This window comes from Rhamphochromis longiceps, linkage group LG5 (assembly GCF_057381845.1).
Source record: "Rhamphochromis longiceps isolate RC_006_pf linkage group LG5, R_longiceps_female_GT1.1, whole genome shotgun sequence".
NCBI lineage: Eukaryota > Metazoa > Chordata > Actinopteri > Cichliformes > Cichlidae > Rhamphochromis > Rhamphochromis longiceps.
The window spans coordinates 32,074,546-32,093,292 of NC_140561.1; the positions used below are offsets into that span (position 1 = coordinate 32,074,546).

The 18,747-nt window shown below is 39.9% G+C and overlaps 1 protein-coding gene across 5 annotated transcripts in view; it reads left to right on the top strand.

The window, feature by feature from the left end:
* arhgef10la (Rho guanine nucleotide exchange factor (GEF) 10-like a) overlaps positions 1-18,747 on the top strand; it is a 123,710-nt gene that overhangs the window by 27,767 nt on the left and 77,196 nt on the right. For 3 of the 5 annotated variants that reach the window (XM_085407239.1, XM_085407243.1, XM_085407244.1), the window contains 12 exons: positions 730-890; positions 2,819-2,896; positions 2,990-3,120; positions 4,145-4,240; positions 4,982-5,090; positions 6,175-6,275; positions 6,672-6,749; positions 8,877-9,056; positions 10,179-10,295; positions 14,738-14,830; positions 15,590-15,760; positions 17,741-17,886. In XM_085407239.1, the coding sequence (XP_085263365.1) occupies positions 730-890; positions 2,819-2,896; positions 2,990-3,120; positions 4,145-4,240; positions 4,982-5,090; positions 6,175-6,275; positions 6,672-6,749; positions 8,877-9,056; positions 10,179-10,295; positions 14,738-14,830; positions 15,590-15,760; positions 17,741-17,886 (1,461 nt within the window). The remainder of the gene's footprint in view (positions 1-729; positions 891-2,818; positions 2,897-2,989; positions 3,121-4,144; positions 4,241-4,981; positions 5,091-6,174; positions 6,276-6,671; positions 6,750-8,876; positions 9,057-10,178; positions 10,296-14,737; positions 14,831-15,589; positions 15,761-17,740; positions 17,887-18,747) is intronic. The other 2 variants (XM_085407241.1, XM_085407242.1) reach the window with 2 other exon arrangements.

Genomic DNA, 18,747 nt, shown 5'->3' on the forward strand with positions numbered 1-18,747 from the left:
AAGAAAGCAATGAGACAGGTTATAGAGGCTAAGCAGTCCTCTTAATTTAATCTTGGTTTCTGATCTGATTTCACAACTGCATATCGAAACACATAGTGACACAATGTCCACGTACGGTTTAGTGTTCATTTATATGATAGAAATCTGTGAAATTTTCCTGTTTCTGGTGGCTTGCTAAAAATTATGTTGACTTTTACTTTTGATGTTTGAAAACGCTTGATTAAACGAAACACAAATGAGAAAACAAGCTGAAATTATGTTAGAGACTTTTCTTTGGTCGTTGGACGGTGCCAGAATTCCCCAATGCAGCAAAAAAAAAAAAACTGTCATCACTTCCAACCCAATTTCTTTGAAATCAGTTTTTGTCTTGGAGAAACTTCTCTTAAATATCAAATAAGCACAAAGACAAAAGGGAAAACAAAACATCCTCTTTGTTAGAGGTAAAGCTGCACAGCTAGCCAAATTGGGAAAAGAATTCTGTTCCTGTTTCCGAAAGAAGTTACTTCAGAAACGTCACATGAATTTGACAGTAGCAAGATGTGTTCTGTCACACTTTAGGGAGTGTGCATTTGCACGCTTGAACAGCAAAGAACTATTTTCGACCACCCCCCACTCACCCACCCACCTCCAACCACTCTGCCTCCCCTTCCTCCCATTGAAATTAACTTATTATGAGGCACACAGAACTCTGTGTTAGTTTAACTGTGCTAATGTTTGGGTACCTTCCAGTGCCTCAGCAGCAGAAGCAGATGAGCCCAGTGCTTCAGTTCCTTGTGTAGGAGAGGAGCTCCGGGGGCTTCCTGTGGCACCATCAGCTGTGGTGTCCTCGGTCGATTCAGGAGACCACAGCAAAGAAACCGTCAAGCAAGGCTCGAGGGGCATCCCTGAAGGTACAAAGCTAAATTATATTGACAGTGAACCGTGCACCTTATATTGTAGATCAAGGGTTCAATTTCAGACCAAAAAAGATTAAACCTAAGCTTGCCTTGGGACTCCAACTCATTCCACCTATGTATTACAGTGTTCACATTGCGGATAGATCTGATAGAAAAACCAATACAGCCTCCAGAATTGGGTAAACAGTACTGTGGACCACACCATAATGAAACTGGCAATATGAATTGTAAACAGTATTTTGTTAGTATCACGCATTCCATCTCTTGACCTTGATCAAAGGTGGCAAGAACACCATATTACAAATCTGTGGTCGTCTCATGGCTCATTGATTTCTACATTGAAAGGCCAGACACACATAAAGATGCCTTCATGTGTATAAACACATATGTACCCCTTTCAAACATATACTGATACAATACAGACTGACACACACACTCACACACACACACATATTCTGTGCCATGATTTGATTTCTACCCAGACATGACATGAATCCAATTAATTTAGGACGAGGATCAATAGAGTACCATTTCCATGAGGGAAAATTGCTTTCGGATTTCGACTCAGTCAGCAGTGCTGCTGTTTGAAGGTGGCTCAGAAACGAGAGATGTAAAGGAGCCCTGCAGTACTGCATGACGTTTTTTATGTCCCACCCCTCTGATGCATTTTCACACAGGGGCCTCTGCTTTAGTCTGAATGCATACAATGCAGTTAAATTGATCAAATAATGGAAGTATATTAAACCTTTCTTCCTGATATCTAAAATTAAAATACAGAAAATGGTAGATGCAAGCTGACTTAAAGCAAGAAAAATGACTACAGTTGTGCTGATGCTAATGAGAAATTTATTACTATTTCACGCTTGCCACATTTTCAGATAAAGTCTTCAATTGTCGGACTTTGTATTTTGCATGTGGATTAACCTGCGCTGGAACCAAAGTTGTGTAGAGTCATTGTGAATAATTATGTTTTTTCTCTTTCTTAAAGCAACAATATATTTTTGTGATCATAGATATTATATGGATTAGAGTGTGCCTTTAGATGCAGTAAGAACTAAGAATGAGTTTATTCAAACGTCATTTTCTTGCTGTGGAGAAAAGTTAAATATAAAGTAAGAAAACACAGTGAAGAACTTCTGGTATACCACATTTAAAGTAAAAAGCCATGTTCCCAGGAGGCCCAGTCACTTTGCCGATATGCTGGGAGTCAGGCTGATAGCCCAACTCCAGTTGTTTTCTTCTCTGTTGTGAATCCTCTTTGAATGCACAGGCATCGGAAACCAAGCGAGGTATAACGAACATTTGTGGAGCTAATCCTTTTTTGTTGGGGGACAAAAGCGAGAAAGAAAAGAATAGTTTATCTTCTGGCTTGTATTGCAAGGTTATTTTAAATTTTAGACTCAATAATCCATGATAGAATTCACATCTTCAGTCAGATTAATTGAAAACAGTGATTGTTGCTATTCAGGGTTTAGGGGAAAGTGTTGCAGACAAATCACAGTTTAAGACCAAATCAATAAAGCTCACTGAGCTAAATTAGGCTGAAACACTCTCAAAGCAGTTAATGACAAATCCTGCCAAGCGTGGAGAGAGAATGGGTCAATAGCTCAAACAAGCCTGATACAATCATCTTATACATCGTACACAAGATACACATGATATTTGGCAGATCTCCCTGTGAATGATGATGTTTAAATGCTGTTAATGCCATAAATGTGGAAATATTCTAAAGCTAAGTGACACCCAGAGTCTAAAAGATCGAGCATAAACATTCAGTCGGTGTAAAGCTCTGTTAGATTGTGTTTGCTGTTTTTTTTTGAGAGATATAAAAGAATGATGTAACAAAAGCAGGTGCAAGTCAGAACAACAGTGTTTATTTCAACTCTCCTGTTTTACTCTGCCAACTCTATGCGTGACTGAAGCCGAACCCCCGACGGCAGAGGCTTCGGAGGTGATCTATGATGATGTTCCAAGCGAAGAACCCCTCTCTCCTGATGAAGGTTAGGAGCTGTAGACACCTATTCACTTTTCTTGCTTGCTTTCTCATAGATCTCATTATGCAGCTTCTGATGTGTAATAGCGCTTGTGTTTAGCAGATATGATCTATGAAGACGTTCAGAGAGACACTGGTGCGTTAGAGGCAGGCAACGGATGGAGCTCCAGTGAGTTTGAAAGCTACGATGAGCATTCTGATAACGAGGCCAAACTACCGACAAAGAGCAAGGTAGAGCCTGTGTGAATGCATCCGTTTACTTCTCTACACAAGTTGTCATTTCTCTAGATTGTAAATGGCATCATGACTGACCAGGTTGTTTTGGTTGGTTTCCAGCAGATAGAAAAAAAAAAATCAATGTGACTATTTCATCTGGTGCTTCTGCTGTGCAGTTGTCTTTATTAATGTATAGAACTGTAAGGAAACTATAAATAACATAAAAAATGTATACCAGGCTGTCTAGCTTTATACTTTCATTGTGGGATGAAAGTAAACACAAGGCATTTCTTTTTGAAAAGCCTCAGATCTCTTTGCCTCTTTTCTGCCAAGGATGCTGTTAATCAGTGTTCGGCTTCAGAGTGTCCTTCCACATGATGGCACTGTGTTCACATTCACAATGTGCTGCATTTCTTTTCATGCTTCACCAGCCTTCAACACGCATACACCGTTGCAGGCATAAGAAAAAATTGCAATCACTCTAATAAAAAAAAGTATTTTGCTCAGTTGAATCTTTATCAATGTATAGATGTACACCTACCTTTACATATTTTTTACATATTGAAGGTGTTGATATAACTCCATGGTAATCCAAGAGAAGCTCAAGTTAAATTAATGCTTTGAGAAGCGAGGGAGACCATAGGTAGATCAAAAATATACTTTTTTAATTCCTTCGTCCAATTAATTTTATACCAAGTATACCTAAAATTCTCATCTTACCGAAGAAACCTGGGAGACCTGCAATAGAATTTTCTTATTTAATATGTTCACTAAACTGCCTGAAACCCCTGCCATCCTTCTCTAAATCAAAGGCCATCAGTCTGATACAGCATAACCCCTCTGACCAATGCAGTGCTTCCAGCTTTCACTCTGCGCTTGTGATTAATTCCCAGTGTTTCGTTGCTTGTTTTGCCTTGATCTCTTTGCCTCCATTTCCCTTTTCTATTTCCTTTTTCCTGCTCTTTCATCCCCCTTTTGCCTTTTGTGGCTAAACACAACCCGCACCTATGCCCTGCCCTTCCTTGTCCGAAACCTGTAGCTCACTCCTGAAGTGCGTCGGCTGAGGGAACGGTGTGCCAGGACCAAACGAGAACTGGCCATGAGGCTGTCTGGAAAACACAACTATGACATCAAGGTATATCTCCAGCAGCAAGTGAACACAGCAATATCTCACCGTGTCTTTAGAGAGCTAAAAATCACTCTGCTAGATGTTTGCCAATAGGATTGACCCTGAGCTGAAATATGCTGTCTTGAATGCTCAGCTGATGTAAAGGCTTAACTGGCTTGCTATACCATCCTTCCCAACTTTCCTGTGGACTCTGACTTTAATTTAAGATTCCTGGTCAGTCTATTGGTCTCTCTCTCTGACTCTCTCTTTTCCTGCCTGGTTTAATATTAAGATATATTTGTGGAACTCATTAATTATTAACTAATATTCAGCCTATTTGCTTCCATAAACACTAGTGCAACTTGCCCCCAATTAATGACCTACTTTCCTGAAGTAGCATTGTTTAAAAATACTAGCACTCTGGGTATATTCTGGGTCTGTGGAGTCTTGTTGCAGGGCTATTCTGATACTAAAGGTGGAGTTTGTGGTCAGCTGAATTCTCCCGCCATGAGCTACGCAGCTCTGTTGCTCTCATGTGGAACTCTCTTACCATAATCTTCCCATGATACGCTCATAGACTCACTGATTAGAGCCTGTTCAGCGACCCACGGGGAGTTGCAGATGGTGAGATTCATGATGAGTCTACTGAGCGCCACTTCTCTCCATCTCTCTCCAGAGGTGCACAGTAGGTTACCAAGTTGCCACAGCATGGCACTTTCCTCATGCGCTAACACTCCTTTGTTGTCTCTGTCTGCTCTTTCTAACTAGGTTCAGCAGCTCATGAAGGCAGCAAGAAGCGGAACAAAGGATGGGCTTGAAAGGACCAAAATAGCCGTCATGCGAAAAGTTTCCTTCCTGCAGAGAAAAGATCAATTGGGTAATGCAGGAAAGTCTAAAACTTTGTAAATCTTGGTCAACTGGCTTTTGGGGATAGAAGTTATACTATGTTTAGGAAGTTATGAAGTTTGGGTTTTGTAACTCTTTACAGTTGACACTTTGAATTATAGGCAGTTGCTTGTATATAAAGCTAGCCAAGCCAAAGAAGTGTTTCAGGGAGAGAGAGTAGAAAGTCTTACTTTTTCTTTATACAAATCCCTTCAGGGAGAAATGAAAGCACTGTGAAAAACAGATCTCACTGATTATAACTACAATAAATAAAACAGACACACTTCCTCAGTTTTCCGACAGACAGTGTGGTCGAGCTATTCTTTTTTTTTTTTCTTTTCTTTTTTTGATGCTGGAGAAAGCAGAAGAATGAAGCACCTCGTGCGTTCTCATATATGTTGCGTTATAAGGACCTTCGCTTAATGGATTAGCATCCATTAATGGAGAACTGAGCAGCCCCATAAACCACAGGCACTAAACCCAGACCTCCAACAAATCTTAAAAGCCATCACAAAGAAGTAAAGAGGCCAGTGTTGCTATTTTTAGGTATTGATTGAAGGAAATCAACACAGCATTGTATTTCTTTTCCATCAGTCTTCTGTCATCGTTCCAAAGTCTTTAATTGGAATTTTGGAAGCTTCTGGTATTTATGTCTTTATGGTTAGTGGTGAAGTAGGGATTTTTGAGACTGTCGAATGTCTTTGTGCCAATGCACAGATGAGAATGTTTTGGGTTGTGTCTTTGCAGTCACACTCCTTTGTGCCTCCTTTACTCCTACAGAAATACAGTATTGTTTGATTTTTTTTTCTTCGTTTTTCTAAAGGCCTCTCTGCCTCGCCCGCTTTCACTCTCTCACTTCTTTCTCCATTGCGCTCCCTTTTCAGAGAGTACAGAAGTCTCTTCATATTTTAGAGGTAATAAACTTAGTGTGTCGCCGTTTTTCTCCAACTGCAGTGAGATGTGAGGGCTGCATTTTTGTTATTCTCGCTCTCCCTGCCTCAATCTCTGTCACATACGCACTCTTTAACCATTTTGTGTTATTCTCTTTTCTCCCCCCCATTTCTCAACATCTACAGAAGAGGAGGATGATGCAGGATATCTGGATGTGGCTGTGTCAGAAGTGAAGCATCCTCCCCCACAGCTGAGCCCGATGCCAGAGGGGCTGACCAGCCACCAGGTACATCAGAGGGCTTTTTGTCACAAGCTTGTGCATGTTCTAAACGTCACATCTTTATGGTTATTGTGTTTCCAGTTGAGGCTGTTAATTGTATTTATTGTTTCCGCAGTATTTACCTCACACTCTATACTTTTCATCCTCTTTCGAAAAGCGTTGCGTTTTGTATCTGGTACAATAGTTGCTTTCATGTCAAACAAATCCAGTGATTCATGCAGTCTGCTGCAAACCTTGTTCAAACAAACCTTCCTGTGTTTCAGTGTTTTCCTCCTGTGACAAACATATTATCATAGTTCAATCCATCAAACTGTGCCATGCTTAACTGAAAGCATACACATACTTCTGCCCAATCATATCTTCTTTGCGCTAGATCTCCTGACTGGTCTGTTGTGTGCGCAGGTTGTCAGGCGCCATATCCTTGGCTCCATCATTCAGAGTGAGCGCAGCTACCTGGAATCTCTCAGGAGAATCTTGCAGGTAAGCTGTTTAGTCCAGTTGTCCTCTTCTGCCACATGCAATATCATCAAAATTTAACTGTTATGAATTACACTGAAAAGAGAAGCGGCGGTATCAATCAAATTATCGAGGTGTCTCAGTGTAAATAATCCTGATAAAATACCCATCCTCATTTTTGTGATGTTGTACCGCTGCCGCGGGAGAGAGGCAGAGTTGTGGTTGCATAGAAGGGGGTGGAGCTTCTCGTCCTTAATCTTCCTTTTTGGAGGGAAAAAGAGTTGTTATCTCCTAATCGGTGAAAAATAAGAGGCGCACCTACTGAAATTGAATAAACAGTGATCAGTGGCTTCACAGCAAAATCCTTCATTGTAAAGATAGAATGGGCTACCTTTGTTCTTGAGTGACATGATTGCTTATTATACATAGGTTGGATTAGCTCATTTGAAATTTCTCTTTTCTTAGTCAGAGAGTCCTGATAAATACAAAAATAGTATCTTCAAACATATGAAAATAAGAATCTATACCTACCACAATTAGATACAGAATTGTAAATCCATTATTAGAACTACATTCTGTATTATAACATAGAAAAACTACTTTGCAGTTATACTGAGTTGCCTAGCAAATTTTTTTATGTTAATTATCAGTTTGGTGGATATGCACAGACAAGACTTGCAAAACAACTAGAAGGGCTCTTGGAAAGCAAATCCTTTTCCAATGCCAATGCCAATGCCCTATCTCCAGTATTACCACTGAGTTATAATGCTCATTTCCAGCTCCATATTTCCTCTCTTAGACCCTCTTTGACATCATACACATCCAAGAGTAGAAGAAAAATGTTGGTATCCAGCCATTTAGAGCTTGGCACGAGTTTTTGGTTCATAACAATTACTTGCATATACACTAGCTCATTATTTTAAACTTTGTCAGCTGTAATAAGAGTTGCACCCAGCATGTAACAAGTGTATATATGACAGGAAATACAGAAAAGCATAATGGACACACTTTAAAAATTTAATGGACTCTTTCCCAAATTTAATGGGTTCTTCCTTCAGATAGATCTGTCAACTCAATACACTCTGTTTCCATCTTCAGTCTGACAGTGCCTCAACTCTAGCAGACATACAGCTGTGGTCAGAAGTTTACATACGCTCGTCATAGGCAATAACGTCATGGCAATTTCGGGCTTTTAATGATTTCTTTGAACTGTTCTTTTTTTCAGAGTGGAATTTTTATATAGCATACATCTTTAATGACTTGGTTGCACAAGTTTGAATTTATTTTGGATTTTCTGTAATCTATACAGGGTCAAAAGTCTGGCTTCAAATATATATGTGTACTCGCTTAAATCCTTCGATTAATAGTGCTGAAGGTTCCATGTCTTTTACTTGACAAGGCCAAGGTCTGTTAGCTTCTCAATTTAAGGAACACAGCAAAGACCTTAGAAGGAGAATTATAGATTTACACAAGTTGGCCATTTCTAAACAGCCACAGATTCCAAGATCATCAGTTCAAACAACTATACCTAGCAGAGATCACTGTGAATACGGGCATCTTTTATATACCATCTATGGTGTACGAGGAAAAAATGATCAACATGGTTACAGCATTTGATTTTATTTTCTGTTAAATAACATTTTTATCTTTAACTTACAGCTTACACATTATATCTATACTTCAGCAATAACAGGTTCAAGGAAGTTAATTATCACCCACAGAGCATCAAGGCATTTCTGTACGCTGTATAGGCCAATATACCCATCAGTGCTGACTGAAGAATTAAGCCTCTTTTCGCCATGTTGTTTTTTTTAATCTATAACTGCTGGGAGCTCTTTTTTGTCATTATTATTCTGGCTTTTGTGATTACAGGTCACATTGAGTTCTGAACATGTTTGTTAGTGGCAAATGCTATTTTACAATCCTTGAATTACTGGGCTTCCAGGCAGAATAACTGAATTTTCTTTCTCTCCCTGATTCACAAGAAATGCGTCAGTTACCCTGCAGTTTATGTCTGTTTATGCTTCTGACAAGAGAAGTGCTTAAGAGAGTGGATTGCTGGTCTCTCTTAAGAACCTAACCTCCCACCCACATACTGTATATTGATATACAGAAAAATGAAAACACAATTTTCTGTCACAATCTCCCCAGGAGTACCACCGACCACTGATGGAAGCTGATCCGCGCATCCTGAGCCCACGGAAAATCCGGCCTATATTTTACCGAATCAGGGAGATCACCCAGTGCCACTCCATGTTTCAGATTGCACTGGCATCACGTGTGGCTGAGTGGGACAGTACTGAGAAAATCGGAGACTTATTTGTTGCATCGGTTAGTGTGCGTGCATGTGCATGTTTATGGTGTGTGCGTGGGGCAAATAGAAATGAAACCGGAGGATAATTTGCTGTCTTATACACGTTTGTGTGTTTACGTGCATTCTTTGTTTGTTTCTAAAATGCAATCAAAGTCTTGCATTGTGTCTAGAGGCACTCATATTGTTTTTACCATTTCTGGCTAACATTATAACACCGGCTTTGCTACCAGAGTTATAATGAGCTACAGGTTTTAGATTGAGCAAACAGGCATAGTTTACTCCAAACATGAAATCAATTACAGTTGTGATGAATATCCTCGATGCATCCACTGCTCTCTGAGATGTGTGCTTACAACTTCTGGTGCTAGAATAGTAGTGTTCAGGAAGAGCTTTCCTATGTGAGTCTCAGCCATGTGCTCACCCATAAGGTTGGCTCATTATTTGCCTATCAGAGGGGCTGATTTGACTCCCTGCACTGCTGGCCATTATAGTGCTATTCCATTGATATCATAATGCCTACCACCAAATGAGGACACATTGGAAACAAGAGTACTGGGACTGCGTACTCCTCACTGAGCAGGTCTTTTTCATGTGGTAATGTACCTGTACCTGCAGGGCTTGTTGTAATATCTGAAAGGCAGTATCCTGAGGGGCAGTGTGAGCAAAGAGGGTTAAATCCTTCATGCAATTTGCCAATTCCCCACTACACCTCATACTGCCACTATCAGCTGCCTGGTGTGGGTTTAATTGAGGATAGAGAATAAATGACACAAAACGGACACACCCCCTTCCCCCACAGACACATGCATGCACACACACTCGCTCGCTCTGCCGGCTCATTCCTCTTTGCCCAACTTCTCAAATGGCTCGTGAAGGGTGTTTTTCAGTAACTGGAATGGTAAACAAACCATTTTAAAACACTATACTTAAACATCCATTTCCTGGCTTCTCTTTACATTAAAATTAAAGGTTGCAGGTCGTCCTGCAAAATGGATGGTTAGTCATTTGAGATATTAGAGGAAATTACAGGACAGTGGATTCTGCTATAAAAACCAAAACACGGTAGAGCCTCTGCTTGTCTAGCTGTTGCCTCCGATTCAGAAAATGATGCTTTCTGTTTGTGCTTTCTGTTTCTACAGTTTTCCAAGTCCATGGTGCTGGATGTATACAGTGACTATGTGAACAACTTCACTAATGCCATGGCGCTCATTAAAAAGGCGTGCATGTCCAAACCAGCTTTTCTGGACTTCCTAAAGGTGAGCTCCGACCAGAGTATAGTGTGCATATTTGTCTTATTGACAGATTAATATGAATCATTTGTGTTTTAGCTCCTATTTTTTTCCCCCTTTTAGTGTTTAGCAAACGCTGAATCTAGCAAATCCCCAAATCTCACTGAGCCATATAATTAAATCATACATTTTCGCTTTTTCAAACATACAAATAGTTAAGTTCATAAAAATGTGGTTATTTACACAAAATTGGGATTCAGCTCATTGATTGTATTAAATTATGGTCTGATTTAGTGTGTGTGCGATTTAAAGGCTCTGCTGTTTACTTAATGTTTCAGGCATTAATTAGAAATCATGGGCTCACGGATAGGAAATAAAGTACCACAGTGTATGGAGGATGCCATGAAATGATTTAACAATTCCCTCTGCTCCCAGCATTTACGCATGAGTATGACCCAGATCATTGAGCTGTAATGCTGATTTACAGAACCATATCACCCGGCTGACAGGCTTGCATGTTACTCCAGATAAAATGTGTCCTGTTCTTTCTCTTGAAAGGTTCCTCTTTCTCTCCCACTGCATGTTGCACCTCTTACTGCCAATGGGATGACAAACAAAATTACAAATTACATGGACATAAAGAAGAAAAAACACTGAACTCATGAAGGTTTTAATGGGTTCTTTTTCAAATATTGCAGCAGCAGTGACATTATCATGTTATTTCACTGTGACAGCAAAATGACAGCTATAGTTGTAGATGTGCAACTTAGTGAGTTCAGTACACATCAGTTGATACAGTGATTTACATATAGGGTTAAATCAGACAATACATAAAATCTCAGAAACACTATGACTGTAAGTACTCCTCGTTGATTCAACTTTGCACTAATGGTACTGTTAGACATTTTGTACTTACCCGCATTAAAGTGTAGCTTAATCCAGATCGCAAGTTCCGTTAGTAGAGCAAATGTGAAGTGAGCTTGTTCTTGGATGGCAAGACTTGTTATTAACCCTGCTGGAGATGTCACTGGCCTAATGTAGTTCATGGCAGCTGTGGAGGGAAGTGTGCACTTGATAGGTCCAATCCAGTCTTGCCCTATTCCCCTTTTTTCACATTAGAAATTGATGTCAATTTCTAATGTGAAAAAATAAAATACTTTCCCCCAAAATAAAATTAACATGGGGGAAAGTTCAATCATTTACGTCATGTCGGTAAATGCTGAGGCATCTTGCTGTTTGATGTTTAGGTTGCAAACACAGCTTTAGGCAGCAAGGTAAAAGTGGTTATATTTCTGGTGACATTGGCAGGTGCTTGCTTTAAAATAAAATAATTTGATTGATTGATCATACATGTGCCGATCTGCTATGTGCTTTTTGCCTCTTCCTCGCCTGCTTCGTAGCTCTGACACAGCAACAGATACTTTGCAGACAGTGGTTTGAATGACAAAATGGGGCTTTGTTGCATCATCCTACATTGTGGCTGTCACAAAGTACAATTTATTTTCTAGATGTCATCACAGAAACAGATGTTTTCTCCTTGGATACCACTTTGAACTTTTTTTTTTTGCTTTGGATCTCATTTTAAGAACCTTGATGTGGTAATCAGAAGTTAAAATAGGTGGAGGAATCCCAAGTTTTGGCACAGCAGTGCAGTGGTTAAATGACTAAATTAGAAATAGGCCACAAAGCAATTTGTACTTTGAGCTCCAGTTAATTTGTTTTCTTTGGCACAGTCTTTGATTATTGGCTGTGTTCAGCAGACCTGTGCTGGTGGTGCTTTGAAGTTTACTGCTTTTTGTGTTTTAAACCTCTACCTGGTAAAAAGCCAGTGTAAAGGTGAAATTCAACAGCAAATAACACCAGTGAGCATTACCTACTTAAAATTCATTGAAATTGATAACTGTTAACAAACAACAACAACCATTTGGAAACAAGCGCTGCATAAAATTTGCTCTCGTTTAAAAAAAAAATGCATAGAATGATTAATAAAATCTGATAAATAAATCCTTGACATTTCATAATATGGAATAATGGGATAAATCCATTGACTGAGAATTGGGGATATTGTGATTAAACTTAAAGCATAAACTTGATCTTTTTCCATCTGTGAGAATAGCCTTCTCACACATTAACATTTCTTCTCTTATCTGGAAAATACAGCAACTGTGCCTTTAGCTAGCAGACTGATTCTGAGTCAAACTGCACAGAAACAGTTTATGTGTTTGGTGATATTTGATGAGCATTTTTAAAGGCTGTATGGGGAACTGTTGCAACTTTAATGCCATCTGCATGCGAGCGCACGTGACAGACATGGGAAGAAAAACGAGGATGTGTTGAGATTGCCGGCAGCACCATGGGGTAACATTACTTTCTGATTTGTTGATTGAGTATCTGTTTTGCATCAGCTGGAAGCATCACCAAGCTGCAGCTCATAAAAAATTAACCCGATTAATATTATGTATTAAACTGCCTATCAGATTTAATTACTCATTAATTGCAGGTGCTTTAACACCTAGTTCCCGATCATTTTGGCCCACTTTTATCTCTGGTGGGAGCTGATGTTGATGTTACATGGTTAAAACAGTTAACCCCCCCCCACCCCCGTCTTTCTAACTCTCTTAATGGAGATACCTTTTAGTTCCTCATATATTAAGAAGCAACTCCAGGGTTTTTCTGGACACTTCTTATTAGTGTGGAACGAGGAGTCCTACTCTGCCTCACTTGGTGTTTCCCACGACCTCTCTATTAAGTGAGAGTATTCAGATCATGTCCTGAATGAGGAGTCAGGTGAACGTCTACGGCATTCAGATTATCTGAGACAGTATTATGGTTTTATAGGCCATCTGTGTTAGACAGATTTGACTGTACATGACTGCCCTCCAAAAGGGAAATAGAGACGTTCTTTTTAAAACTGCTCTCACCTTCAACTGCCTGACACCACTCAAACATTTTAGTGCACCAAGCAGGAAAGAGCCCATCTCCAATGACGTCTTGCCTTGGCCAGATGTGGTGAAAAAGATTTTAATCTGATCATTTGAAATTCTTCCACTCAGGGGTCACCTTTGGTTTGTTAAGTTACCTTAAAAAAGTTGTGTTTGTCAGTGTGTGAACATTAGATCAGGTAGATACGATCTTAGAGATCACTGCCTTGTACTTGCAATTGTGTTTGAATAGGAGGGTGGTTGCAGACTACTGCCAACTTGTCTTTGTCAAATGATTGTGTGTAACTTGTCTTCTGTGTTAGTATTTTCTTTATACAAGATGTCTCGTCTTAAAGCCCATTTACAAGGAACACTATTGAGCCACAACTGATGGACAAGAAACAAGTTCAAATCTTTTGCCATCATTAAGAAACACTGGTCTTTGATAACACTGCATGATCAAAAACTAATGGAATTATGACATGTAATGAATAAAAAACCAGTAGCACAGAGGTGTTGTTTTCTATGAAAGACTGTGTTTTCTTAATTCTTGCTGATGCATTTTCATGATAGCCAGTATGGGATCATAAAGGAGATATGTGAGAAAATATGATGAGCTAATAGTGGAGGTAGTCGTCAGCTTTTTTCATGAATTTCTTCTTTCATTTGAGGATGGAAGCTCATTTCCAGCGAGTGGCACGGGAGTAGCATTCGTATATTATTTGTATAATATTCAAATTACATTAAATTATGGACTTTTGAAAGTGAACATGGACAAAATACTCTCGTTTCACTTGTTAACTGGTTTAAATCACTGTTGAAGAAAATCAGTCAGTTTTCTTGTCCCATGATTCTACTAACAGGGACCACTAGCACATAATTACATCTAATCTAGGGTGCATTACACACAACATAAAATGTCATACACCAATGACTCCCACCAGCATTAATGCTCCACCAGAACCATACTCGATGGGCTCAAAGGGATGTTTGGCCAAATCCAATTCCCCCTCAGCACAGACATGCCTGTTGTCCGTAACTGACAACCTATCCTATTTCAAATAGCAGTCCAAACTAAAGTCAATAATGATCAGCAAAACAGTTTATGTTTTAGTTCCTAAACATAAAAAATGAGATGCAAAACGCCTTCTGGTCTTTTTCAATATTTCTTTTTTACAGTTTGGTTTATCCAAACTGTTCCACCATACAGTCTATTAAATAGGTCCAGTGATTTGTCTTTTTACACTGGCGGTGTCATCATGTCATAGACTTAACACTGCACCAAACGATATCTTTTCCTGACCTGCACCCACAGAAATACATTAGACATAACACACTCAAAGAAACTCCCCTTTTATGCACTCATATGACTAATACACCCTGTTTTTCATATCTTATTCACCCACTCACACACCCACACGTGGTCTAAAGAGAATTCTGACTAGATCCTTTTAAAGCCGGAATAACATAGTTTCCTCTTAATGGCCTTTTTTGAAAGACGTTTTCTCTAACTGCACAACTCTGTTTTCTTTTTGCTTTTGGTTTCAGAAAAAGCAGGCATCAAGTGTTGATCGGATCACTCTATATGGCCTGATGGTTAAGCCCATTCAGCGATTCCCTCAGTTCATACTGCTCCTGCAGGTATAAAGTGTTGTTTTTAGAGCCTAGTAATTTTATTTCTTTTATTTTAATCAATCTCTTTATGTCTTACTTGCTTTCAATATAAGAAACCTTGGTCACATTAAAGGCTGAGTATATAGACTAATAAAGATGAAAAGCTGCAATGCAATGGATTATGGGTTTTAACTCCAAAGTACATTTCCTCGCATACTTTCAAAGCACGAAAAGTAGCTAGCCACATCAGTTTTTCATATTGCTGTCTTTATGTCCTAGCTTCCATTTTCCATTTTGAGCAAAGATTTGGATTTGAGCTTGACTTGCTGGATCTGCAGTAGCTCATTTCATCCCTCAGTAGGCATTGATTATCCATGAATTCCAAAGATAAGTTATGAATGTGAATCAGGCATTTTCTTCCAGCCTAAACTCAGTACTCTAAAGAAGAAGTGTATGCATTAAATCATACATTACAGGGAAGTAGACCTGAAGGTGCAGCTGAGATGCATATCAAGAAAACATTTGACTTTTCACTGGGTCATAGATGCAGATGGAAGGCACAGCACAAGCATGTTAACAGACATCTGGGGGTTTTAAATCTGTTTTGTTGATTGTGTGCTTTATAGAGCTAACACTGGAAGATCAGTGTGATAAACATACAGTGAGCATTTGATCCTTCAGGCCACATTAATTCATTGTATTTTAGGATAAAGGTAAAAACACTGAATGGCTTATAATTCTAACAAGTTATACCTTTACTTAAAACTTTTTTGTGACCTTTTTTAGGACATGCTTAAGAATACGCCAAAAGGACATGTGGATCGCCTGCCCCTGCAGCTTGCTCTCACAGAGCTAGAGGTGCTGGCCGAGAAGCTGAATGAACAGAAACGAGTAGCCGACCAGATTGCAGAGACTCAGCAGCTAGCCCGCAGCGTTAGTGATCGCTTGCTCAGTAAGGTGACTGGATACGCATGCACTCCCGCATAAACATATCTACATTTGCACACACGTACATATGCCCCAATCAAATCAGCTGTGAACCAGTCCACTGAGCCCTCTAACTCCACGTGTTGTTATCACTGTGAGCCAAACACCTAAAATTAAACTAGTATAAAGCAATCACTTATATCACTTTCCCAAACATTAATCTAGGGAGGCATTTTTATTTAGAGAAATTACCTCATAGAAACGATGCCCATTATCATCCCAAAACAGTACCAAATGCAGTGGCAGAGGCGTTGCTTCTCCATTACCACTCTGAAATTACAGTCCTGCTGCTGCGAATCTGAACAAATGCTGCTCTGAATAAGAAGAATTAGGGGGTAAATGAGACATTTAATTGGAAACTGTAAGAGAGCTATCTCTTTCACCCTGTCGCTCTCCCTCTTCCTTTCTCCCTCTCTCCTCTTTACCTCCTCTCTATTCCCCTCTTGCACTCCATTGCTTACTCTCTTGCTTACCTTCTCACTCAGCTTATATACTCTTCTTCTCTTTCTCTAGTGTGACTGCTTTTTTCTCTGTCTTCTTCACTTTTTCACCCTCCCCTTTTTACTTCTCTCTATCAGCCCCTGCTTTCCAGGACTCCGAGATGAGCTGATTCGGCCAATCTCCTCCACTCACACAGAATTCCATTTGCTGCGGTGACACTGCAGAATTCCAATAGGAAACACTCGCCTCTATTGCCCCCATAACTATCCAATGAAATATTCATTCTTTGTCTCAAAGTATCTAAGTCACCAGAACAGGACAGATAACCATGCGAGAGAGTTTCATACACGCACATACACAAATGCACTCACATGAGCGCACATGCACAGTGCACTGCCGTGTGTGTCTATTGATGCTTGAAGACTTTAAGAATGTATTCTCATAAGAGCCCACATCTCGAAGGAGCTGTATGGTTTTGTGCCCATCAAATAGCAGTCCAAGTCAGACTAATGAGTCATTCTGTGAGCTATCTGAGCCAAAATCAGCTACTTCTTGTAGATAGGACATTCTGTTTTCTGAAATGTGGTCAGCTGCGTTGTTGCACTGCAGGTTGTAGAATGAACGCAGCAGAGAGTTTCATTATTTGCTAAAATTCGTGCCTTTTAGCGAGCACAAACATCAATGTATCAGGATGTGAGCTTCATCTTTGAACTTAACCTGGTGCTTGCACTACAGTGGTATTCTTTTAATTGTGATGAGTCTAGCTTATTTTGGTGCAGTGTGCATAAAATAAAAGTATTGATTTAGCCAGTCATAAAAGAAGCTGGACCAAAGTGATAAAAAGCTTTCCTTTGCCATTTCTCTTAGACAAACATATGGATGACTGAAAAGGAAAGCATGTGCCAACATAGTGTAGCATAAATTCCATCTGTTATTGGATTCTTTAACTGTGTCTCTGTGTGGGTGTTCGTGTTAAAGGGGTGCACGCAACAGCTAATGCATTTGTATACCCGTGTAGTTGCCCTGTTGTGGTGGAAAGGATTGCATGTCCAAGTGTTCATAAGCTAAGCCAGTTTGGATTCTGTGTTAGTGGGATGGTGGAGAGCATAGTATAGGCAACAGGACAAGGAATAATTGTAAGCATATTTCTGAAGCATTGGGCGAAAAAAATCCGGGCAAACCTTTCTTGCCCTCAAATTAAACTGAAGGTTGGCTTTATGATCCTCTCTCATTACTTAAGAATAGTATGAAAAGCAGAGATAGGCAGAAGGGCATGCGTGGGCTTACTTTAACTAAGTCTGTAGAATAAACGTGCTTTAGATGTATTTGCGTATACATTCAGGACACACACATTAAACGACCTTGGGAAGGATGAGTGTGTTGCTAATCCCTGATCTGTCTGTTCCTCCAAGCCTGACTTGTGCGTCCTCCAGGCACTGAACTCCAGAGGACTGGCCCTTTGTGATACTGTCTTCTGTGCCTCTGATCTGATTGCTGTGTCCCTTTTAGCAACTGAACTCGGAGCAGGGGTCACTCGTCCTTTGTGAGACGCTTATTGAGACTGTGTATGGTGAGCGGGGACAAGTCCTGAAGTCGAAGGAGAGAAAGGTCTTCCTCTTTGATGATGTACTCATCTGTGCCAACATAAATGTCAAGTAAGTCCCTCTTGTAGAGCAAATTGAGCTAAATGCCCTTGCATCCTAGAACACTTTGCTAATGCGTTCCTAATGTGTAGTTCTAGCATGAAGTTGTGTGCAAGTTGCGAAAAGACAGTGTGGTACGCTGCACGGTTAGAAGAAATTGCTATTAGGTGGCAAAAGGCTCTAATGTTGTGCCCTAGGTTTCGCAAAGATATTTTGGCAAACTGCATAGTAAAGAGAAATAGCTGCTAGGGGTTTTGAGCACTATCTGGAATTGCAGCAGCTTTATCAGCTTTAAACAAATGGTAGAATACCTAACTACAGCTTCAGGACTTCTAGATTACTGACATAAAACATTTTTTGGTTTCTGTCCAATTTATCTTATGTGACAGCACCATTGATCACATCTCTCTCGCTCACTCTCTTTCTGCATTTCTCTCACTCTTCCCTGTCTCTTTCTGTCTGTCCCTCTCTTTCTTGAGAGAAGTAAACAGGAAAGGGATTTGTATATTTTGCAAAGCCCCTGTCAAAGATGTCGCTTAAAGCCTTCTTGTTCAGCCTTCAAAGCAATTATCACTCTTCGTCTCATTCAACTCGAGTGTCCCGAAGTTGACTTTGTCTGCCCTCCAGGAACTTGACAAACCGATCACAATGTTGATTGTCTGCGTGATTACAGGAATACATGAATAGCAATGAACTCCTCCTCACAGCCAGGGGTACAATTTTGGTGAGGAACATGGGTGATCATAAAAATTCTAATTCCCACTACCAACCACCTTTGTAACATTTCGCAGAGCATCTCGTTCCATCGAGTGTTTGGTGTAGTGCTTTTAGCGGGAGCATTTGGCTAGAGCGAGGTTTTCTCTTGAGTAGTTT